Source organism: Acanthochromis polyacanthus, chromosome 18 (assembly GCF_021347895.1).
Source record: "Acanthochromis polyacanthus isolate Apoly-LR-REF ecotype Palm Island chromosome 18, KAUST_Apoly_ChrSc, whole genome shotgun sequence".
Classification (NCBI taxonomy): domain Eukaryota; kingdom Metazoa; phylum Chordata; class Actinopteri; family Pomacentridae; genus Acanthochromis; species Acanthochromis polyacanthus.
In genome coordinates this window covers 7,434,951-7,461,100 of record NC_067130.1, presented here as the reverse complement: position 1 = coordinate 7,461,100, position 26,150 = coordinate 7,434,951, and the positions used below count along the sequence as shown (strand labels likewise).

The 26,150-nt window shown below is 38.7% G+C and overlaps 2 protein-coding genes across 2 annotated transcripts; one reads left to right on the top strand and one right to left on the bottom strand.

Annotated features, from left to right (window-relative positions):
- The first annotated feature begins 1,098 nt into the window (after positions 1–1,098).
- ggcx (gamma-glutamyl carboxylase) lies at positions 1,099–11,933 on the top strand. Its single transcript, XM_022203887.2, has 15 exons — positions 1,099–1,293; positions 1,512–1,712; positions 1,786–1,944; positions 3,957–4,122; positions 4,208–4,286; positions 5,886–5,992; positions 6,446–6,609; positions 6,724–7,025; positions 7,373–7,504; positions 8,064–8,215; positions 8,301–8,470; positions 8,599–8,729; positions 8,815–8,962; positions 10,324–10,525; positions 11,026–11,933. Exons 1-15 carry the CDS (start codon positions 1,269–1,271, stop codon positions 11,183–11,185), a joined length of 2,298 nt encoding a protein of 765 aa, XP_022059579.1. The 5' UTR covers positions 1,099–1,268; the 3' UTR covers positions 11,186–11,933.
- On the bottom strand, positions 11,762–20,972 carry snx24 (sorting nexin 24). The gene is made up of 7 exons (XM_022203889.2): positions 20,744–20,972; positions 17,215–17,298; positions 15,170–15,274; positions 14,878–14,972; positions 14,726–14,755; positions 14,499–14,563; positions 11,762–14,327 (listed from the first exon to the last, which is right to left on the bottom strand). Exons 1-7 carry the CDS (start codon positions 20,810–20,812, stop codon positions 14,257–14,259), a joined length of 519 nt encoding a protein of 172 aa, XP_022059581.1. The 5' UTR covers positions 20,813–20,972; the 3' UTR covers positions 11,762–14,256.
- Between the last annotated feature and the right edge of the window lie 5,178 nt (positions 20,973–26,150).

The following is a 26,150-nucleotide window of genomic DNA, read 5'->3' as shown; positions in this document are numbered from 1 at the left end:
AGAATTGCTAGAGGAAAAAAAAAAATCATATTGTGACAGGGTCCGGTCTGCCGGGACAACTTTATACTGTGTCAAAATTACAGAGAAGACATTAACTGCAGATTGCAAATTTGTAAAACTATAAATTTAAAATAATTTGTAGACCATGACAGGTTGTTTTGATCATAAAGAAAAATACTAGATTGTTCATTGTTCTTTTGCCATTTTTTTTGTCACTTTGTAACTTTTTTGTCTCATTTCTGACTCTTTTGTTTTGTTTTGTGTAATTTGTCTATTTTTTTATTCTGTTTCTCGTTTTTGTCATTTTGTGTCTCATTTTTGTAATATTTTTTCTTGTTTTGTTTTGGTCTTATTCTGTCTGATGTTTGTCATCTGTCTCATGTTTTAAAAATAGTTTTAAATGTGTTTTTGATTTGTACAGTGGTGGAAGAAAGCTTCCGGACATGCTTAAAATTTTACACACTTTCAAATATTATCACAAAAGTTTGTGGAAAAATCTTTTTTGTTTTTCAAAAGGTGTGGCCACATTAGGCAGACAAAAACAAATACAAATGGTGTTTTTTTTGTTTATTGTATACAAGAAAAATTAACAAAACTAAAATGACCCGAGACTCAAAATTTCTTATTTTTATGGAACCAATCGATTTGAAGTTTTTAAAGGCTTTTTAAAGGATTTGCTTATTATATATCATAGCTGTGATTGAACTAAAATAAATTGCACTTGAAGACCTAAGAGTGATCCTTAATGCAATATTTCACAAATGTATGGGGTGTCCAAAAACTTCTTTCCCCCACTGTACATAAGCTACTGCAACATTGCAATTTTTATCGACTTAAGAGACACATACATTTAGATTATCAAATTTCTCTGATTTTGAACACAATCTTGTATCCTCTACATACATTAATACATTTTCATATAAGATATTTACTTATTTTTTCAGTATTTTACGTGTTTGCTTTTATGTAAATATTCCACATTCAGATGCTTCAGACCGGATGTGACGCATTAGAAACCGCCCTCTGATAGGCGGGATATTGGAAGAATTAGCCAATAGAAGTCGAGAACCTGTTTCACAACATTCCCGGATCTCCCGGACCTCCCTCCTCCTCCTCCTCCTCCTCCTCCTGTCTGTCCCTCGGGCTCCTGTGTGTGACACGTAAACTTTGTCCGGTCCAGACGTACCCACGCAGGACACCTCCACCTGGGGCAGGGAGAGCAGAGAGACCCCCTATCCCGAATCGCAACCCGGCATTTAGGAAAGAAAATGGAGACGAGAGACGCTACTGCAGGTGAGCTTACTGTCAGCAGAGACGTTGTGTTGTTGTGGTCTCGTGTAACAACCGGTTGGACCAACGTTTATCACTGAATAAGCGGTTGTCTAAACCAGAGGCGTGTCCTAATAGGAGCTGGACGTGCTGTAAATCATGCAGTAATTCATAAACGAAGCTCAGTAAGTTGGTTTACATCCAATTTTTTAATCACAAACTCGACTCTGTTTCCTGTTTAGGTGCTCTTGTGAGCAGTGATGGAGAAGAGCAAACTGCAAAGAAGGATGCACCTCCTAAAAGTGAAAAAACACCCACCAAAACCAAGATGGAGCAGATCTTTGGGTTCAAGAAGGAGGACCTGATCTCCTGGCAGAACCTGGTGACCCTCCTGAACCGCCCCACTGACCCTGCATCTCTGGGCATCTTCCGCTGCTTGTTTGGTAAATTAATAGTCACATTCTCATTCTAGCTGTTGAAAATAGTGCCTTGGCTCATGGTGTGTCTTCTAAACAGGTTTGCTGATGGCTATCGACATCACACAGGAACGTGGGCTCAGTCACTTGGACTATAAGTATCTGGACGGGGCTCCTGTGTGTCGATTTCCCCTCTTCAACTTCTTACAGCCGCTGCCGATGGACTGGATGTACCTGGTGTACGCTGTGATGTTCCTGGGTGGGTCACACTGCTTGCTTCATGGTAGAGAATCACACCTATGGCAAGTTATTTTAACATGTAGTGGCTAGACTAAACCAGAAATGTCCTGCAGATATCAACAGTTCAGCTCTTTCCAGTCAAAAAGAACATTTCAGGTTTCCACACTGTCTTGTTTCCTTTGACAAATGACCTCGCTTTTACCATTCATGTGCTCATGGATTCACAGATATCGACTTTTATGAATATACTAACTGTAAATGCAAATATCCTCAATTCACACTCTGGAATTCCTGCAACTGAACAAGTATTAATTCCAGTTTCAGATATTTGCAGTTTAGTTCTGACTAGTTCAAGATATCTTTGATTCCCCTCAATTCAGCATATCTATTTTGTTCTTTTTGGATATTAAATGACATTTTAGATATCTAGTCATGTAAGTACAGAAATCACCTCACTGTTTAAAGTGACTTAATGAACAAAGAGACCCCCCACCTCTTTTTGAACGGATGCAGTCATTTTATGGGGCATACTCTACCAGGGTGTTTGACTGTAGTAAAGATGGAAGCACTTATGCTATTTATGTTTTGCCCCCAAGCCAGTTAACCGCTGCAAGTGAGGTTTTGACCTGTAACGCAAATGTAGCTCTTAGTGTTGCTTTGAAAGTAAACAAACAGTAGAACAAAATAACAATTAACCTGAGTAAATCAATACTGATTAAATAATAATTAGGAACTACAAAACTTAGTACTTTCCTAAATGGACACACCAGCCTGAGTACGAAACTACTTATATGTACTTCTAGGATTGATATTCAACAACAACAACATATACCTTTATTATATCATTAAAACACAGCTTTATAATGCCGTACAAAATTCTGTCGTGTCAGAACAAACATTATATGTCCATGTCCTTTATGAGTTTGTAGAGCATATAATTTTGAAGGAGTTCAACCCTAATGTACTTCAAGCTTAAAAATCTCTAATCTAGTCTTATTTAAGTTTTTTTTTTTTTTAGTAAAGTACTTAGATCTTATGCTTGTCTACTGTCAATAACCACAAGGGAAAAAATTAAAATGATTGTATTCAACGTTAAAAAAAATAAGTTTGTGCAAAAAATTCAATGTTAAAATGCATCTTCAAAGAGCGGTATTGCACGAATGTCGACCAAACAGTCACAAATGAACACTGTTTAAGGAGGTTATGCCTCACATTGTGATTTCATCGGCACCCCAGATTCTTCCTCGTCCGAGCCATAGAAAACCTACCCAGGAATTAGTCTGATTCTTAGACCCTGTGAGCGTTTACAACCCTGTCTTTATTCCAAATGTGGTCCAGACACAGACACCTAACCTTTGCTCTAACCTTTGTGCCATTTTGGTGTTTTTTGAGCAGTATCTGGCATAAATAAATGAATGGGATTAATAAGATTTTATCTAATGTCCTATCGTAATATTTCAATAATTGAGGCAAATTTGTCAGTCTTATTTCTCCATTTCAAAGCACTTTGAGTAAATGTTGTTGTTTTAAATGTGCCATATAAATAACAGTGATTTGACTTGACTTTTTATTGATTCTTTTTTTTTGTGGCAAGGCAATTTACAATAATGTCTTTTTGCTCATGTTTTTACAATCTATTGATTTTCCCCACATTAAAGTTGCAAGTTTTTGTGTCGCACCTCATCAACTGACCGTGAAACAAAAAAAAACCCACCATCACCATCCTTTTGCTTCCATCCTCTTTGCCTGCTAAATCCTCACGTCTGTCAAGCTCTCCAGATCAAACCACAGTTAGTAAAGCAGCTTTTCCATTTAAAATGTCCCAACAGCAAATAGATCGCTGTGATGTTTTCCTCTTCTTCTTGACAAAATTTCAGATCCATAGAAGATATTATGCAACTGTTTTCACAGGATGAGTCAAACTTCTCATGGACTAGAGATATTTATGTGTAAAACAATGTGAGTTTTTATCAGTGACAGAAACTCTTCTTATCATTAACACAAGTTTTGCATTTGTGTTTCTAATTGAAGGCGCCTTGGGCATCATGCTCGGCTGTTTCTACCGTCTCTCCTGCCTCCTGTTCATCTCAACCTACTGGTACATCTTCTTCCTGGACAAAACCGCCTGGAACAACCACTCGTACCTGTATGGCCTCATTGGGTTTCAGCTCACACTCATGGATGGCAACAGATACTGGTGAGACGATGTTTGCTGTTGTAGCAGTTTGTGTGTGTGTGCTTGTTAGTTTATGTCATTTATACCTGTGTTTGTGTGTTTGCAGGTCTATCGATGGATTGCGGAGACCTTCTATAAGGAATGCTCATGTGCCTCTGTGGAACTACACATTGCTGAGGACACAGGTTTGTACAGTTTTGGTTTTTGGTCAGATATATCCATTCTCTATACACCTCTTAGTCCTCATTAGGATCGTAGGGAGGCTGGAGTCTATCCCAGCTGACTTGGTTGCCAATCTATCACAGGGCTACATATACAGACAAACAATCACTCTCACATTCACACCTCCGGACAATTTAGACTCACCAATTAACCTCAGCATGTTTATGGACTGTGGGAGGAAGCTGGAGGACCTGGGAAAAATCTACGCACACACAGGGAGAACATGCAAACTCCATGCAGAAAGATCCCAGGAAGGCCAGGATGTGAACTGGGGATGTTCTAGCTTTAAAGTTTAAAAATATGGAAATATATATATATATTTTCACAGAGAAGCTTCTGATGTCCACATTTTCAACATTTTGGGGAAATCTTTGAACATTTTTTGGTGGAAAAAAAGAAAAGTTAAAAATGTTTCTTAAGAACATTCACAAACAATCAACCAAAATCCAGTGAAATTTGCTGGATTTTGGTTGATTTTTTGTGATTATTCTTAAAGAAAATATTAGAGATTTTACTGATATATATGAAATCATCTCAGATATTTTTAGGATTTTTTGAAGATTTTTACTCATTTTTTGAAAGTATTTACAAGAATTTTCTTGCCAAATTTGAGAGATTTTTTGTAAATAAAATTTTTAGGGAAACTTTTTTAGGAATTATTGGAATTTTCTTCCTGAAGGTTTTACAAATTTTCAGAAATTTGGGGATTTTTTTGCTGAATTTTTGGATTATTTTCAGACGAGGAAGCAATATTTTTTGGTGCCCGTAAATGAGGACAACAGGAGGGTTAAGGCAAAATTGCTAATCACCAAGGAACTTTGCAGCCCAGTTAAATATAGAATATACTTTAGAATTTTTAATAAATTGTGCTGGACTGTGTGTGGAATTGGTGCTGGACTTCAGGAGGAAAAAGGACCCTCCCGCTCTTCTTATCCGAGGGGACACCGTGGAGAGGGTCAGTGACTTTAAATTCCTGGAAACATACATTTCTCAGGACTTTACATGGGGCACTAACATCAATGCCCTTCTGAAAAAGTGTCTGTACTTTTTAAGGTCATTGAGGAAGGTCAACCTGTCCCAGGAACTGCTGTTGTCCTTCTACAGATGTTCTGTAGAAAGCATCCTCACCAATAGCATCTTAGTGTGCTACAGAAGCAGCTCTCAGGCTGAAAAGAAGGCTCTGGAAAGAGTCAGGAAGTCAGCACAGAGCATCATAGGAGCACAGCTGTCCTCTCTGTCAGATATCTGTAACACCAGACGTCTGCGCAGGGCCAGGAGCATCATCTCTGACAGTTCACACCCAGGCCTATTCTCGGAAAAAGATACAGATCCATCCAGGCCTGCACCTCCACATTCACCACCAAGTTTTACCCAAGTGCAGTATGAGTACTGAACACATTAAAGCTGTCACATCACAAGAGTTGTCATTAATTTCGTTATACATTGTGTGTGTATCATGACAATTAAAGCATTTCATTCTATTCTATTCTGTTAACTCTAGTAGTAGTGATGAACACGCTGTGAGTAGGTGATCTAATGGTGTCTGTGTTTGTTCCTCAAAGATATTTATAGTTTACTTCATCGCTGGGATCAAGAAGCTGGATGCTGATTGGGTGGAGGGTTACTCCATGTCATATCTGGCACACCACTGGCTCTTTGATCCCTTCAAGTAAGTATTGTTGGAGCCAAAATATGGTTTATTTGTTTTGATTATTGTTAGTGTCGGTATGACTGTGTGGGTGTGGCTTTAGGAACCACGGGTTTGTCCTCTGTAGGGAGGGGACCTCATATATACCTGTTAATGAATGAATGAAGGCAGGTGTGCAGTTTGGGGAAAGGAAACCAGTTTTTGACCGTGCTTGAACGCCGTGTCAAGCAGTTGAACATTATGGGAAACTTAATGTTGACTGAATGATAACTTACCTGCAACTTCCGTCAATAAAAGAAACATCCATTACAACCGAGCAGAGACACTGTTAATTTGAAGCTGAATGCGTCAAACTTAAGCTACCAAACTGCCACCTCAGTGACTGCAGATAAAGTCACTCCAAGTATTAATTAGCAGCGTTTAATCCCTGACTGTGAGTTCTCTCTCTGATCAATCTGTACCTTCTTTTTCTAGAACAATTCTTCCGGTGGAGCTAGTTAGTCTGCTGGTGGTGCACGGAGGCGGTCTCATGCTGGATCTGAGCGCCGGCTATCTGCTGTTTTTTGATGTAACGCGGCCTTATGGCATTTTCTTTGTTTCCTACTTCCACTGTATGAACTCTCAGCTCTTCAGCATCGGTGAGTCTTCAGCCTCACTTCATTAAAACATCCTCCTTGTTGCCAGGAATACTTTTCATTCTGCCTTTAATCCCTGTGTTTAAATTAATTTTATTGAATGTTGACTCTCCTCAGGGATGTTCTCCTACACGATGTTGGCCACCAGCCCTCTCTTCTGCTACACCGATTGGCCGAGAAGATTCTTCGGCCATTTCCCATCCTTCCTGGAGTCAGTCCTGCCCTTCACCTCACCGGAGTCTCAGACCAGCACCTCCTGTGTTTATCCTGAGAGCCAAAGCACCAGCAGTGAGCGGCAGGAGACCCCAGCTGTTGCCAGAGTTTCTAAACTGAGATTTAAGCACAAGCTTGGAGCTTTTTTTACTATTCTCTACATAACTGAGCAGTTCTTCATGCCCTATTCCCACTTTATCACACAGGTACAGTACGACCTCCTCACTGTTTCAGCATAAAAAGCTTCTACACATGACTGCAATAAAAACAGCTTGTCAACAGTTGCACACGTATCTTTCACTGCTTCACTGAATTGAATCTTTTGTTCAGAAGGATTGTGAGCAAAAAATCTTTTAAGCCTTCTCTGAGTCACCTATTGAGAGTCACAGTTGCTCAATCGGAGTCAAAAGTCATGTGTCCACAGCAAACAGCAGCTCAGACTGGTGACTCCATCATTCAGTCGCTGATAACCTCTTGACTAACTGTAATTTTAAAGCAAGAAAATGTGATGTTTTGAAGCATTAAAATGTCTTGGTTTTTTGTTTTTGTCCAGGGTTACAACAACTGGACAAACGGCCTGTACGGCTACTCGTGGGACATGATGGTTCACTCTCGCAGCCACCAGCATGTGAAGATCACCTACAAAGATGGAGTAACTGGTGAAATCGGATACCTGAACCCAGGGGTGAGTTACAGGGAGTATGTGGGCAACGCATTAGAGGGATTTTAGATATTTTTTATTGACACAATCTTAGCAGAACATGCTAACTGGTAAATTCACTCAGTGATCACCTTTGTTACTGGAGACAGTCTGACAACACAGACATTATTCATGTGAGACTACTTATCAAACTATCAGGTATCAAAAAATATGTAATGAACAATAGTACTATTGTAAAAGGATAAAATTGTTCCGCATTTCTCACATGGTCTTGCGTTTCAATTGGCTGAGTGAATATACTAAAAAAAACAAAAAACACTGATTTGTAACTTGTAGCTACGCAGGAAGAATTCTCACTTTGGCTAACTAGCTGTAAGTGATTTTCCACCACTTTTAAGGTTTATTACAAAAACCTGTTACCTGGGCATTACCTGTGTGTAATAGAACTAAAAACAGACAAACTTTCATAAAATGCATAGACTGCCATAAAATTGTTGAAAATATAATGGATTGAAATCTTTTCTTATCTGTAGCTCAGCTGATTTATAAACGAATGAACAAAAATCCTGTCTGTGTACTGCAGGTGTTCACACAGAGCAAACGCTGGAAAGACCACGGCGACATGCTGAAGCAGTACGCTACTTGCCTCCATCAGCTCCTGCCGCGGTACAACATCTCTGATCCAGAAATCTACTTTGACATCTGGGTGTCCATCAATGAACGCTTCCAGCAGAGGTACCACAGTCTTTTGTTAAAGTGGTTATATTCTAAAAATCATAATAAAACAAGAGTAAGATTGTGGAATTTGCTCTTCTCTCAGGATCTTTGACCCTCGTGTGGACATTGTAAAGGCTGAATGGTCGCCTTTCAAACCAAATCCTTGGCTGATGCCTCTCCTAGTCGATCTCTCACCCTGGAGGACAAAGTTCCAGGAGATTGAGGGCAGTTTGGACAATCAGACTGAAATTGTCTTCATTGCTGACTTCCCAGGTTACAAATCTTTCCTTGTTCTCCTTTCCTTTAGATGGATTAAAGTTATGTAGTTTGTGACCTCTTTATTCTTATTATTTTATGGTAGAAGCTGCATTTGTGCTAACTGACATTATGTCACCCTTTAGGTCTCCACTTGGAGAACTTTGTGAGTGAAGATCTGGGAAACACCAGCATCCATGTTCTCCAGGGCCAAGTGAGCGTTGAGATAGTGGGGGAGAAGAAGAACCACACTCTGCAGCCTGGCGAGCAGATACAAGTAAAGCAACACTGTCGTCATCGCTGCTAATGTTTGTTTCAGACTTGGCACACTTTAGTGTTTACCGTGATGTGACTGTGTGTAGGTGCCTGCTGGGGCTTATCATAAGGTGTACACGGTGTCCGACGGTCCCTCCTGCTACATGTACATCTATGTGAACACCACTGAGGCGGCGCTGCAGGAGAACTTCACCAAACTGTTTGAGCTCCAGGAGCGAGTTCGTAATGGAACAGGTGAAAACGTGTGCATGTCTGCGGGCAGTTTACGTCATTACAAGGGTGCTTTAAAAAGCCGTGGGCCTCACCTGTAAACAAAGGGCGTAACTCCCATTTTGGAGCATAACAGTATACTATAAAGCCTTACTGTCCACAAAAACTTAAATGTTTGAAGCAATTAAATGTGGCTTCTAACTGTTGCAACATGAACCTTCCTCACCCGGTCGTCTGACTATCTGTTTCCTAAACTGAAATCCTACCCGTATGGTTGAAGCCTTTCTCAGATTGATGATGAAGTCATGAATGCTTTTTGGGAGTAAAAGGCTCAAGATGTGACCTTCTTTGTGAAAGGACAGCAAAGATTGAAGTGCACTGAAGAAGACTGTCAAAATAATACGAGAACGGTTTTTCTCACGACTTTTTCTGGTGAGGCTGAGAACTGCTTGAAAGACGCTCGTATGTCAAAGCAAAGACATTTTCTAAGCACTTGAAGTAGTTGAACATGCTTTCAAAAGTATTTTTTGATCAATTAGCCTTCTTAAACAAGTCCAGCAAAATTTTTTCAAGGTACTTGACAGGTAGGTTTTTCCAAACCAGCTCTTCAACAAATGGGTCAATATATGATCGCGGGACTTTTTGTAACATAGTTGGTATTTTTACTGTTTTCAAGCCGAAAATCAACATGGCCGCCTCTAACCAAACACCACATGGCATTTTTACAGAAAGATTCTTCTAAATATTATATATACTTGAGTAAAACTGAAAGTTATTCATTAATATATTGTAGTAGACCCGCTGACATGCGATAAATCCACACTTGACTCACCCTACTTTTAAGGTCGTCTGTATAATTAGAAGGTGGTTGTTATTAAATTCTGACGGTTATTTAGTTGACATTTTTGTGATGTCCAGTCATTTTTTATTAATAAGTGATTGTTTCCATAAAAAATAATTCTGGAATTTGTAAAGACATGATCATAATGAACATAAATAAACATCAGTTTTTTTTATTTTACATAAAAATGTATGCAAGATAAACCCCATAGACTTCAAAAGTCCCTCAATTATATATTGACCCAAATACAAAACTGACTTCATTGTGTTTAGATCAGAGCTCTGTGGGGCTTGTAGTTCTTCATGCTACTAAACATAGTTGTAGTTTTTGAGTGTTGTGACTGAGGGTCATGCTTCAGAATAAAACTGTAGACTCATCTGATGCCTTCCTGATGGTATTCCATGACAGACTTAAACATCTGAAGCGTCTTTGCACATCACTGGATGTCAGTGAAAATCACGTTCAGCTCCCACGCAGTGTGCTAACTTTGCTGAAAAGCTGAAAAACTGTCCTCAGACATTGACTCGTCTCTCTCCCCCCACAGAAACTGAGCCTCTCCCTCCTGAGCTGCAGCCTCTAGTAGCCGCAGACGACGGTGAGGCGGAGGTCAACGCCACCGACCCGATTGTGCGTCTGTTCCTGAAGAGGCAGCGCCGCATGAAGGAGGTGAAGAAACGCCGGGAGGCCGGCGTGCTGGAGCGGTTTGAACGATTTGCTGGGAAGAAGTATTATACGATACGGAGAGGGTGAGTGTTGGACATTTTAACAGCACAATAGCATGCTATAAAGTGCATGATGAAGAAAACAGCACACCTTTTGCTATGAATACCTTCTAGTGTCACTCCTTCATTCCATTTCCCACGATCATCCACAATCATTTTATCTGTTGTTACTGTCTGTCAGACCTCCATCTTACCTTTTATTGTCTGCCAGACCTCTTGATTCAACCAGCTTTTGTTCTTTGTTGTATTACCCTCTGTTACTGATTAGCAACCAAACGCAAATTAAACACTATTCACCCTTGTGTTTACATACGGCTCTCCCTACCCTCTGACCATCCCTATAAAATGTGGACTCTGCAAATATTCTGGGTTGACTTACCTTCACAGAGTCAAGCTCTGTGTTGGTAAGAATACGAATAGCCACCGCACTATAGCAAACTTTGAAGGCCTAAGAGTGAAACATCCAGAACCTAAAAGCATCTGTGAACATACTGCATCTCATTAACTGTTTTCTTGTCTTTTAGCTTCTTGATGACAGCCATTGCGATGAGAAACCTGGCGGTGGGTCTCCCTCCACTGGAGCAGCTCACAAGGGAAGTCGCCTTCGCCAACATGAAAGAACCTCAGGCTGAGGCCAACCAAGACGAGCGGCTCAAGGATGAGGTCGGTCACGGAGAACTTTAATGCCGCTGGGACCAAAGATTTTCGGTACTGATGAGTTTCCTGCAGGTGCTGGATCACACATTCTGGTCTGACGTGTGTGTTATTACTACTGGACTGTTACTGCTGGGACATCGCTGCCCAGACATCAAAGGATTTAACATTTTCTATGCTTCTGAAATATTTTTCCAGATTATTTCCAAAGGCAAAATCAGTATTTTGTTACAGATTTTGCTGAAGAATCTGACTTTATTACGGAAGATAAGTTTCTGTTACAGCTGCAGCAGAAAAGCGTACGTTAACCGACTACATTTAGTTAAAAAATGAGAAAAGTAAGTGCTTTTTGACAGCTACAAGGCCTTGCAAGATCTGCTAGAAGAATCTATTATAAATAAGCTAAATTATTCATGCTGCTTGGTCTTGAATGAAGATTCAGATTGAGGGGAAACTTGTGACTGAATGGTTTTAGGTTTCAAGGGGACAGATATCAGTGGAGAGGATAATTCTGGGTGTAAACTCATCTTTCTGTTGGTTCACTTTCAGTTCATATCCCACCTTTAATTCTGTTGAATAATTCAGGACAAACTTCCAGAAGCCACGTTTACACAACATGTGAAAATTTACTGATTTCAAAACTTTTGTGATTTTTTTTTTTTTTAAGCTACGTGTGAAACAAACTGACAATATAATACAAAACAATTGTTAGCTTGTGTATCTGCTGCCTTTTTTTAGTCATTTTTTTTTCTAATAAAGAGCTCATGGTGTCAATAAATTCACTGTTAATTTTTTAATTAAGAAATCAACTCTAACTCGGTTTGAGGAAATAATGAATTTTATTAGTGTCAGTATTTTTCATAACATCCATCTCAAAGTGCTACAGTAGGATTCCAGTGTTCACTTTAGGTTGGCATTATGGCACAGAAATGACACATATTACTCATGATAAATTCACATACATCTACAACATGGATTTCTAGGAAACGATTTGCTTTGTTAAAACAAAATCATGATCTCTTCAGTTGAGGTTCGTTAGTCAGGATTCATTTCAGTACAAATGTGTGGTGGAGGTCCAGTCACATGAGAAAGCTCTAAAAAAGCACATAAACTGTTCCAGGAAGTCACATGACGATTTACAACAGCTACACCTTATTTAGAGCCTTTACGAGGTGAGATGTTTTGCAGTTTCACTAAAATTCATAAAGATCGAGAGCCCGACCGATATATACGACCGACATTATCGCTCGATGTTTGCCTATCATAGATGCATCGGTATTGATGAATATGTAGTTCGATATGCTTGTTTTACAGAATATAATGCTAGAAATAGTGTCCTCACATAATGGTTCCTCTGGAAAAAGCAGCTCTGTCTGCAGCACATGTAGCAGAGCAGGTGCGGAGTCAAGCGGTGTCTTCACAGTCAGTTAACATCGAGTTTATGAAATACATTGTTTGAAATTTAAACAGCGAGGCCATCATTTTCCCTTTTCATCATGACCAACATATATTAAGAATATCGGCTGATATATTGAGGTCAGTATTGAGGCAACTGGTCGGGCTCTGGAAGGACCAACACAAAGACTGTAATTAATTCGATATTGCACAACATGTTACTGGCTGTAAATTTTACATATTCTCTTTAAAATAAAACAGTCTTTGCATCCCTTTACATTATGATGACTGTGCCTCTGATCACCACAACTCCACAACTGGCCTTCTGTATTATCTGTACATTCAACATTAGTGTTAGATGCTGGTCTTTACTAAGTGTTATCAGGACACAAAATCCTCATTTGTGCACAAACTCAAGCCTCTAAGTGAAAATCTACTTGCACCTGCAGTGTCTGAAGTCAGTTTCTGTGAGATCTGGGGACAGTTAGACAGGATTGTGTCGGATCAAGACTTTAATCTAATGTTTAATACAGGGATTTATTTCTTCACAGGCTATGACCAGATTTAGCTGTCTTACTTAGATCTACATCTAAGTAGGTCATGTGTGTAGTTTTGGATGACAATAATTCCCATCGACTTTTCTTACACTCATATCTCACTGAAACTCTGAAACAGAAAAGGAGAAGCACCCTGGATTTGCAGTAATCCTCTAGAACTGCTCCGTCAGCATCTGATTTCTGAAACTCCCGACGACGCCCGCTTCCAGCTAAACACGTCTTTCTTCACTCACAGGTTGCGCCGTATGTTTATTTCTGTTGTGGTTTATTCTCAAAGCAGCTTTTCACCCCAAAATCTCGACTTAATCACATCCTCACCAAACTGCTCCTCCTGTAGAGCTCGCTGTCAACGCTGCAACACTTCTTCAGACGTCTCCTGGCCCACACCACATCGCTGCCCTCGGTCTATTTATAAAGCTCCATCACTTCCAACCTAACATGTGGCACGGAGCTGTCAACTTCAGCTCAATGCACAAACACTCTCTTGAAAAATCGTCCCGCTACGCTCCCTCTGTTGGCTCCGTTCGGCAGCTCAAAACAAAATCAAAACCACATCAGTGGCGCTACAAAGGGAGTGGCAGCTTGGTGTCTGCAGGCCGTGATGATCCATCCAGCTCCACATTTCAGGCCTGGACTTTGTCCTAACAGGTCAGAAATGCTCCTCTGCTTCTGGTAAACTAACCTTCAGTCTACCTGGTGTTAGCATTTCACCTTTCAAGTGTCCCCGACATCGATGAGCCTCTTGTTTGTGTTTCCAGTTGACTCTGGTTATTTATTTCATTCATTTATGTCAATAGAAATAACCCTATCATGCCTATAAATCTTCTTGATCCTTTCCTGTTTTGATCATTATGCTTTGAAACATCCAAGTTAAGCTGTCAAAGTGTAGCTTATAGCTTATATGTGTTTTTAACTATGTTGAGAAAGTTAGTGACTACAGAGACAAAACATGATTTAGTGTTTGGTGAGGATTTCTTCTGAGATCAGGTGCACTCTCTTTCTTTCTTTCTTTCTTTTTAAAAGAAATGGACTTGTGCTAAATGCTTTGGGAAATGTAGATGAGGCTCAGTCTATGTTAGCATGTTATGTTCTTCCTGACAAACACCTAAAATGGTGCAAAAATATCAAGCGTTCCCCTCAGATTCAGCTCTACCTCGGCTGAAGATCCGGATAGAAAACTCCATGTATCACGCCTTCGATCACGACGTTGGAAAATGAGTCTGAAAGTGAAGAAGAGAGCATGTTTTCAATTAAGAGGTGAGAAAAAAAGTCTCAAAATATCTATATAGTAGTTTAACAGATGATTTATGTATAATCTTTTAACTATCCTACTGATTGTGTTTTCAGTGCAGAACAAACGAGGTTATGATGCGGAAGGAACCTGAACGCACCGTGTGCAGATGGCAGCAGGTAGGGGTCCCTCAGAAACAGCATGACAGGCTGGTGTGAAAGTTTACTGAGAAGAGTTCAAAAAGCAGAAGTCAGGAGGTTCTGTGGGCAGCGTAGAGCTACAGAAATCAGCGTAAAGTTCAAGTGCAGAGCAAACAGTGACTAAAGGTTTCACTGGTTAAAGTACAAAACGAGAACGTGAGCCAACGACTGGAACAAAATGACTCACCTCGATTCCTCTGATTCTGTATCGAACGACCTTAAAAAAGGAAAAGAACAACAAAGTTAATGCTCCACTAGGCTGGGAACAAACTGTCTCGCAAACAAAAGAAGCCACAGATTGGTCTTTTATTTTATAGAAAACCTGCAGTTTCGACTCACCCACAGCTCTCTGTTTTTGGCACAGAAGGAAAATGGCGGATATTCAGGAAATCCAGGAATATCTTTGGAAGAACCTCATTTTCCATAATTATAGTCTGACAAAGAAGCAGAATTCAGTGAGAGGCAGAAGTGGAGCGCTCAGAATGACCTTCTTCTAGAGAGACAGCTCAACCTCCCTACATCTGTCTAGAGTTTAGAAGTTTACTGCAAATTAGACAACATTTGTATTTGGTAAATCATAAAAACGTCATAAATAAATTAGAAAAATGTTTGAGCTGTTGTGAAGCCGTACCTGCAGGTAGAACTCCAGGCCTTGCCTCCGCTGCTCCAGGACTTTGGGAACCCAGTTTCTGACATGTTTGGAGGGGATTTCAGGTGGTTTTATGCTCTTCTTTAGCTGGAGGGATTGAAAAATGGTAAATATACACTGATCTCAAATAAATAACAAGGTACAGAAGGTTTATGACATCAAATGTCACAGATTGGTATCTGAAGCACAGAAAAACAGATTGAGAGCAGCTCTAAACTCACTTAAGAAAGGAGGATCATATCTTAGTTTGGTCTGTCAAACTGAAACATGTCCATAATTAATATAATGAACTACATATGTGGTGACTCTGAATGGAAGAAATGACACCATACATGTATTGTAAATGACTGTAAAACTTCTCAGTGACAAGCTGCAGCCCTGAGAATGGAGCACAGCCCTCTACAGACCAGCAGCAGATCTGATAACTGTGAGTAAAAAATCAAGAAAAACAGCCGATAGCAGCATCAAGGGTCACTTCAGAGGATTACCAGATGTATCTAAGTTCACAAACTACTGAGGAAGAGCGAGAATCTAAAAGCCAGGACTAGATTTGCTTAAAAAAATGCACAAAAAGAGCAGTTTTTGGAGATATGTCACTGAAGTACATATTGATCTAACAGCAGTAAATTTGTGTGGAGAAAACCAGGCAACTGTATCTATAATATTTGGAAGAATCTTTCCTTAAAAATGTCACGTGGTGTTTGGTTACAGGTGGCCATGTTGATTTTAGGCCTGAAAACAGCAAAAATGTCAACTATGACACAAAAAGTCCCACAGTAATATACTGACCCGGCTGCTTTCAAACAAAGTGTGACTTAATGAGCAGAAGAGAAAGAGGAAGTCATCTGTAAACCTGTAACACCAAACAAACCAGTGTGGTGAACACGGTGAACCACCATGAAGCAAACTGACGATTTATTGTCTGCTGTTATTTCCTGTATGTGACTAAACACTTTTGAACTCTGCACACAAACTCCTAAACGCAGAGTAAATAAATAACCTTTAGAACTGAGGCTACCAGAGTTGAACAATGAATCATTTTCAGAAAAATCTCAATGTCAAGAGATGCAAAAAACAAATCAGAACGGCTAAAATGTAGATTTTACTTTATGAAGCAGGTCTGACCCAGAGTTCAAAGTGTAGTTCAAATAGTTTAACAAATTTATGACGTCCTCCTTGTGTGACAGTCACAGTTTTTATGTTGCAACATCTATTACACAGTGAATACTGAACTGAAACTAGACTTTAAAAAGAAAAATTGCAATTAGATATTTTCCCTGAATCGTTCAGCCAGGCTACATTATCATGAAAAGCTGTTTTTCATCATTAGATGAGAAGCTGGAACTGTGATTTGATTATGTGACAAACTGATTAACCCTCCTCTTATGTTACAGGTCACATTGACCCTTTTAAAAGTAAAAAAAAAAATCTAAATAAAAAATGTTAAAAGCATTTATTTTTTAGATGAAACGTCTTCATCTTGGCTAAATAAATGTAATCATAAAGCGAAAAAAAGTTCATTTCACATATTTGTACCCTGAACAGAAGAAGTGTGTCGTGTTAATTTATCAACTCCATAAAAAGAGAAAAACTCAAAATGTAAAATAAAACGTTAAAAAAAAATCTGTCATGTTAAACTATTGTATTTTAAAAGTAGGTATTTCCAATGTACATTAAAACATTTTAACATGTATTTTTTATGGAAAACTAGTGAATTATCCTCAGTGAACTGCACTACATATTGACTGAAGTGGTTTTTAATGGAGTTAATCATCAGATATAAACAATGTTTATTGGGATTTTTTTGGTTTCCGACATGTTTGGATCATTAAACATCCTGATAAAAGAACCTAACAGGAGGGTTAAAGTCATGATCAAATACTGAAATGACTGTTTGCACATTAGACAACACAGCACAGACACTGAATAATGATATTGGCACTAAAATATCACAGGAAAAAAAGTTAAAGACACAAATAATGACACAAATAAATGAGGATATAATCTGTTGATACTCGACTTCTCACCATTTTATGCAAAGCGTGAAATTCACTGTAGCGCTTCTCAACCGTGTGCTGTCGGCCGTTCATCAGCACGTCAATTTTAAAGACCTGAAAGAAACAAAGAGTTCATTAATACTCCGCTCTGTCAGCACTACAACTCAAACACTGTACTTCCTTTGCTGTCTGTGGTCATCTGTCTGCCCTCGTGTGCTCGTTCGCACGTCTCATTGCTTTCCCTGAGTCAGACAGATTTATGTATTTTATATTCTGTGTATGTTTCTAATGCCTCTGCTTCTGCTTTGTGTGATTTAATGTCTGACAGTGCAGCACAATGTGGTCCTATTTAGTCTAAATCTCTAATTTTCTTGCAGTTTTACAACAATATAGTATAGGAGTGTCCTGAATGTTGCTTTTTCTAAACATTAATATGTACAAAACCGGTCAAAAGTTTTAAAACACCCCAATTTTTTCATTTTTATTGGAAATTATGCTTGTTAATGTCTCATTGTACTCTGAAATGAAAGCATAGAACAAAAAACAAATGAAGTTTTAAAAAACAATCAATGTAGAAACCAGTACCAAAGACCTACATTTCTAAGTGTTATGATGGTCTGTCTCTCTTTTATTCTTAATTGCCTTTTCCTCACCATTTTTATAGCAACACACTACTTTTTGCAGTACAATACTGTTCTAACACCACTTCTATGCAGACAGAGGAGGTTGGAAGTAATCAGGAAGAGTCAGGACACATGTAGGATTTGGTAGCACCAGCTTTCAAGGCTTGATCAACCTCCACTGATGCAGAACAGCTTTAAGTTGTTCTCCCATTTCTTGTTCCTTCAGAAAGGTCTTTTTGTACCGGGCTTTGCAAAAGTTCTGTTACACGGTTTCATGATCTTTAGAGACGTTTACGTGTCGGAGTGAAAAATTCCATTAAATAAACTGAAAGCTCTACCTTATAGGCAGGTGTCATTAATACAATTTTTTTCTCCGGTGAAGTTGTATCAAGATGGAAGTCAAAAGAGTTGAGATATCTGCTCTCCTTCATGCTGGCCACAACAAGTCTGACAGAGCCAAGCAGCTGAACATCAGCCGGATGACCGTCCACAGAGTCGCAGAGAGACTCAAGAATGGTGAAGATCTTTCAGTGATCTTTCAAGAATGGTGAAGACCTGAAAGATCTTCACCATTCTTTAGCCACTCCGCGACTCTGTGGACGGTCATCCGGCTGATGTTCAGCACAAAGGAGAGCAGATATCTCAACTCTTTTGACTTCCATCTTGATACAACTTCACCGGAGAAAAAAATTTGTATTAAGGACACCTGCCTATAAGGTAGAACTTTCAGTTTATTTAATGGAATTTTTCACTCCAACATGTAAACGTCTCTAAAGATCACGAAACCGAGTGTAACAGAACTTTTGCAAAGCCCGGTATATATACATTATTGTTCAGTATGGGGTAACTTTACCTTTTTATAACCTCTGTCAGTTCACCACTTTCCTTTGTACCATTTCAAGCTACTCACTGGATTTGAACACTTGGATTTCAACAAAAAATGGAAAAATTGGGGCACTCTAAAACTTTTGACCAGTACTGTATATATATATATATATATATATATATATATATCTGCATGCATGTCTATAAATTATCATAATAATTTTGTAATTTTACTCCCATTTTTGGATTTCAGACTAACATCACCATTCCTGTTAAATAAAAGAACTGACAGGAACCTCTCTGACCACATATCCAGCACGTGACGGCAGATCTGTCACTGAATGTCCACGTCAGCTAGTTACTCAGAGGAAACATCTGGCTGCTGTCAAATTTACTGTTAACATCCCGACACAGACCATCTCCTACTTCCCCCCGTCAGCTGGATTCTTCCGTAAAAATTCGCTGTTTCTGCGAGCACTGTGGAGGAAGTTCGCTGTGAATGCGCCTGTTAATGCAATTCTGGACTGGAAACGGAAAGAACGTAAAGCAGCACCTCTTAAGACAGAAGTTGTATTTATTAGCAAACCTTGGAACGACTCAAAGAGCTCTGAATGAGTCAAATATCATCATCAGTGTTCGCTTCTCTGTGGACATCTGAGCATCACAACCATGGGATTACTGAACATCTAATTCTGAAACCAAGCCTAGAAATTGTGAAAAGTGTCAACCAGTTTCCCAAGATGACGTCTTCAAACGTCTATTTTTAGGAAAAAAACTCAAAGATGCTCAGTTTACTGTCACAGAGGAGGGAAAAAAACAGAAAATATTCACATTTACAAGGCTGGAATCAGAGAATTTAGATGTATAATTTCTGAAAAAAATGACTCGGATACATTAATCGATTATCAGAGTAGTTGGTGATTGACTGAACAGTTGAGAACTCCTCATTTAATGGATTAATTGCTGCAGTTAAAATTCATTTTAGGACTCTTTTAAGAAGGTTGTCCAAAGGATTTTGTGAGTCCAGGTTGTTCACAACTTAACTTCAGTGAGTCCCAAGAGAAAATATAGGGATCATAAGATGACAGAATCAAAAGAAAATGGGAAAAATTGTTAATTTTGTTGGATTTTCGTCTAGTTTTTCTAATTTTTCTGGCGATTACATTATGGATACCAACACAAAGGTGCCCAAGTTGGGGACTGTGGATCCCTCAGTTGCTCATTTTTCTGATTTTTATCCGTTTATTATTAATATTATTTTAATTATTATTATTATTATGTCATTCTGCAACGTCAAGGCATTCAGACCTGTGTGCTATAAATATTGAATATATTGATATATTTTACACTGATATATACTGAATATTGTGTATGTATCTAAATAGTCTCAATTATATTGAACATATAAATATATATACACTACCAGTTAAAAGTTTGGACACATTATCTTATTCAGTGGTTTTCATTTAAGCATTTTATACATGTAGATTATACTGAATACGTCAAAACTATAAAAGAACGCATATGGAATTATGTCATAAACAAAAAAGTGTTAATTTTCAGTATTAATCTACAATGTAGAAAATAATACAAATAAATAAAAAGCATTATATGAGGTGGTATGTCCTATATAAAGAGTAATGCTTAGCAATATATAAACTCTAATTTTAATCTAATTTCTACATATGAAAGAATCCATGCAGGATTAACATCACATTTGTGTATTTCTTGTTTGTTTATATTTTTTCCTCTTCAACACTGCTAGTTTCCCTACTGTGGCATTAATAAAGGCGTTTCTAATCTAATCTACTCTAACATAAATTAATTTAACATGATTTTATCTGTAGAAATGCTATCAAACCTGAGGTGACACCGAGTTTCAGAGCATTTGTGCCACATTTAGCTGTATTTAGGTGCATTCAGACTGACGGATCTGATGTTGGTACTCCTTCAGATTCCTTCATTTACTGACATGAACACAGAGAGTGAAAACGAGGCGACTTCAGGGTTTCAGACAGTTTATAAACCTACAGTAATAATGTTAAAATGTACACAAACAGACGTAAGGAGACGTTAAAAGTGATGACAGCAGCAGACAGACAGCAGCTCACCGTGAATCCCTTTTCCATCGAGTTGTTCTCGGAGCGGAACGACGGAATGGACACTCTGACCGGATGCATGTTGAGGTTTTATAAAGGTGCAGCTTTATTGTAGGTAATATTAAATCCTCCGTCCAGCGCTAACACACACTAACACAGACACACACACTGCTGGTGGTTTACTCCAGTTTACTGACAGCCTGATAAAAATCACTGAAGTCAAACAGGACGAGCGAAGAGTGAGTGGAGCCCTCTGCTGGCTAGGAGGTTTACTGCAGCACAACGACAGAGGACACGAAACTGGAAAATTCAAGTCCATCCATTCATTCATTCTCTGTACACCGCTTTATCCTCACTGGCGTTGCGGGGGGTGCTGGAGCCTATCCCAGCTGACTCGGGCGAAGGCACGGGACACCCTGGACAGGTCGCCAGTCTATCACAAGGCTGCATATACAGACGAACAATCACACAGGCCCAAGTCTGGATTTGAACCAAAGATCTTCTTGCTGCAAGGCGAAAGTGCTAACCACTATGCACTGTACAGCCCTTTGGTAATGTCAATTTCCTAAATATTTATATAATATGAAATTTTTGTTTCTATGAAAGATACAATGAAAATATACACATCTAGAAAAGCACTCAGAGAGCGCAGTACTCTGCCAAGGGTGCTCAGTTGACGTAGCATTTCCCACAGATGAAATATTTATTAAAAAATGACCTTGCACTGAGAACAGGAATGTGTTACGCATGTGCACGTTATGGATGGATACCGAATTGGGTGTAAATTACGCCTAAACAGGTCTGTTGATCAGTTCATCACTTTTGGGAAGCCTCTGATTTGCTACTGTTAACCGTTTCCTCCATGCTTTTATTTTGAAGGCATATTTTTAATGTTACAGAAAGTGCCTATCTCAGAAGTGGTTTCTTGACAAGATGAAGACGCTGCCGAAAAGTCTGAAAATTCACGTATAGATTAAAGAAAACGGTTTCATGGCGTTGTTGTCTCGAAAAGGATGTGTCTAAACTGAGAAGCAGCTGGAACAGAGACAAGCTCTGACAGTGTTTCCTGATTAAAGGAGTGAAGGACAGAAAGGTGAATTTGTATTCAAAATAAGGCTGATGGCTGAACGTAAATGAAGGCTTTGTGAAACATCAGGAGCTTCACCATTGTCTGGCTGGGGTTTGCTACATCACGTGACCTGAATATGTAGGGAGCAGCAGGAATTTCTGAGTCCCATGTCACGAAACCTCTTCTAAGAGAACTACTTTCCTGTGCCACTGGAATGGTTACAAAATAAAAGCCTGCAACATTAAAAAATACTTCTTTACAATAAAAGCATGGAGGGAACGGTTATTTTAACAGTAGCAAAACAACGGCTTGCCAAAAGTGATGAACTGATGAACAGATGTTTAGAAGAGTGATTCACATGCAATTTGGTATGAATACATAACATGCACATGCATAACCCTTGGTGGAGTATTGCGCTCTCTGAGTGCTTTTCCTGTTTTGTCGTAGGATCACAATCGTGATCGTCAGCGGGTAGCAGACACAGTGTTCACATCATGGTTACAGCGACGCAGTGCAGGATGATATATCTGGCAATGAGATATATTTAACAAAGTCGTGAATCCACAGTATGAGCCACATCAATGCCAAACTTTAAACACTTGGTCCTTGTGTCATTTCTGACTTTCCCTGAAAATGTCATCCAAATCCGTTGGTCTGTTTTTCCGTAATGTTTCACACAGACAGATTCACAGACTCACATGCATCAACCGTCACATAACACCGCCATTTCCATGGCGGAGTAAATATGACGGTTTAGTGACATTTTGGACTACATACTAAACTATGACATTTTTTGACCCATTTTGGACGACATACTAAACTATGACGGTATTTTTCTACATTTTGAACGACATACGAAACTATGTAAAAATCTAGGAGCTTAATGAAACAATATGAATTCAAATAAATGATCTAATCAAAGGACAGTGTTCCTTAGCTTCTTTGGAAGTCTGGTTGAAGGTCTAAGGTCATCTGGTCCATGAGCGACATACGAAACTATGACGTTATTTTTCCACATTTTGAATGACATACTAAACTATGACATTTTTTGACCCATTTTGGACGACATACTAAACTATGACATTTTTTGACCCATTTTCGACGGCATACTAAACGAAGACGTTTTTGTTATATTTTGGAAGACATACTAAACTATGACTTTTTTTTCATATTTTGGACAACATACTAAACTATGACTTTTTTTCATATTTTGGACGACATACTAAACTATGACTTTTTTTTCATATTCTGGACGACATACTAAACTATGACATTTTTTTCATATTTTGGACGACATACTAAACTATGACATTTTTTGACCCATTTTGGACTACATACTAAACTATGACATTTTTTGACCCATTTCGGACGACATATGACTTTTTTTTCATATTTTGGACGCCATACTATACTATGACGTTTTTGTCATATTTTGGACGACATACTAAACTATGACATTTTTTCAGCCTTTTCTGGATGGAAGAGATAGGAAATGGGGAGAAGAGTTGCAGCAAAGGGCTGCAAGCAGGAATTGAACCCAGACCACAAAGACCAACCCCCGTACATGGTTCACCTGCTTAACCCTTTGAGCTATACAGGCGCCCAGTTCTATCAAACGTTGAACGACATACTAAACTATGACGTTATTTTTTCCACATTTTGAATGACATACTAAACTATGACATTTTTTTTCATATTTTGGACGACATACTAAACTATGACTTTTTTTTCATATTTTGGACAACATACTAAACTATGACTTTTTTTCATATTTTGGACGACATACTAAACTATGACTTTTTTTCATATTCTGGACGACATACTAAACTATGACATTTTTTTCATATTTTGGACGACATACTAAACTATGACATTTTTTGACCCATTTTGGACTACATACTAAACTATGACATTTTTTGACCCATTTCGGACGACATATGACTTTTTTTTCATATTTTGGACGCCATACTATACTATGACGTTTTTGTCATATTTTGGACGACATACTAAACTATGACATTTTTTCAGCCTTTTCTGGATGGAAGAGATAGGAAATGGGGAGAAGAGTTGCAGCAAAGGGCTGCAAGCAGGAATTGAACCCAGACCACAAAGACCAACCCCCGTACATGGTTCACCTGCTTAACCCTTTGAGCTATACAGGCGCCCAGTTCTATCAAACGTTGAACGACATACTAAACTATGACGTTATTTTTTCCACATTTTGAATGACATACTAAACTATGACATTTTTTTTCATATTTTGAACGACATAGTAAACTGCAACGTTTTTGTCGACATACCGAACTATTACATTTTTGTCATTTTTTCAGCCTTTATTAGATGAAGGAGATAGGAAATGGGGAGAAGTGTTGCAGCAAAGGGCCACGAGCGGGAATCGAACTTGGGCCGCTGCGTCGGAGAACAGCCCCTGTACATGGTTCACCTGCTTAACCCTTTGAGCTATACAGGTACTCAGTTTTGTCAGATTTTGGACGACATACTAAACTATGACATTTTTTTCATATTTTGAATGACATACTAAACTATGACACTGTTGACATATTTTAGAGGACATACTAAACTATGACATTTTTTGACGACATACTAAACTATGACTTTTTTGTCATATTTTGGATGACATACTAAACTATGACATTTTTGTCATTTTTTCAATTATTTTTTGGTCTTTTCTCGGCTTTATTGGATAAAAGAGATAGAGGAAATGGGGACAAGACATGCAGCAAAGGGCCGCGAGCGGGACTTGAACCCGGGCCGCTGTGTCAGAGACCAGCCCCTGTACATGGTTCACTTGCTTAACCCTTTGAGCTATACAGCCTCCTGCTTTTACAATGTTTTGAATGACATACTACACTGTGACGTTTTGATGACATTTTGACAACATATTAAACTATGACATTATTTTTCCACATTTTGAATGACATACTAAACTATGACATTTTTTTTTTCATATTTTGGATGACATCCTACACTATGACGTTTTCTGACCCATTTTGTATGACGTACTCAACTATGACATTTTTGTCATATTTTGGACAACATACTAAACTATGATGTTTTTGTCATATTTTGGACGACATACTAAACTGACTTTTTTTTTCATATTTTGGACGACATACTAAACTATGACGTTTTTTTCGTATTTTGGTCGACATACTAAACTAAGATTTATTTTCGTATTTTGGACGACATACTAAACAATGACGTATTTTTTCGTATTTTGGTCGACATACTAAACTATGACGCTTTTTTTCATATTTTGGATGACATACTAAACTATGAGATTTTTTACCCATTTTGGACGACATACTCAACTATGATATTTTTGTCATATTTTGGACGACAAACTAAACTATGACATTTTTTGATCCATTTCGGATGACATACTAAACTATGACCTTTTTGTCATTTTTTCAGCATTTTCTGGGCTTTATTGGATGGAAGAGACAGGAAATGGGAAGAAGAGTTGCGGCAAAGGACTGCAAGCGGGAATCGAACCCAGGCCACTGCATCAAAGACCAACCCCTGTACATGGTTTGAGCTATACAGGCACCCATTTTTGTCATATGTTGAACGACATACTAAACTATGACGCTTTTTTTCATATTTTGAACGACATACTAAACTATGACGTTATTTTTCCACATTTTGGACGACATACTAAACTATGACGTTTTTGTCATGTTTTGGACGACATACTAAACTATGACATTTTTTTCATATTTTGGACGACAAACTAAACTATGACTTTTTTTGACTCATTTCGGATGACATACTAAACTATGACGTTTTTGTCATATTTTGGACGACATACTAAACTATGACGTTTTTGTCATTTTTTCAGCATTTTCTGGGCTTTATTGGATGGAAGAGACAGGAAATGGCAAGAAGAGTTGCAGCAAAGGACTGCGAGCAGGAATCGAACCCAGGCCACTGCGTCGAAGACCAACCCCTGTACCTGGTTTGAGCTATACAGGCGCCCATTTTTGTCATCTGTTGAACGACATACTAAACTATGACGTTTTTTTCACATTTTGGACAACATACTAAACTATGATATTTCTTGACCCATTTTGGACAGCATACTAAACTATGGCTTTATTGGATAGGACAGATAGAGGAAATCGGGGGAGACATGCAGCAAAGGGCCGCAAGCATGAATCGAACCCAGGCCGCTGTGTCGGAGACACGGTTCACCTGCTTAACCCTTTGAGCTATACAGGCGCCCATTTTTTGCCATGTTTTGAACGACATACTATGACATTTTTATCGTATGTTGAACGACATACTAAACTATGATGTTATAGTTCCACATTTTGAATGACATACTAA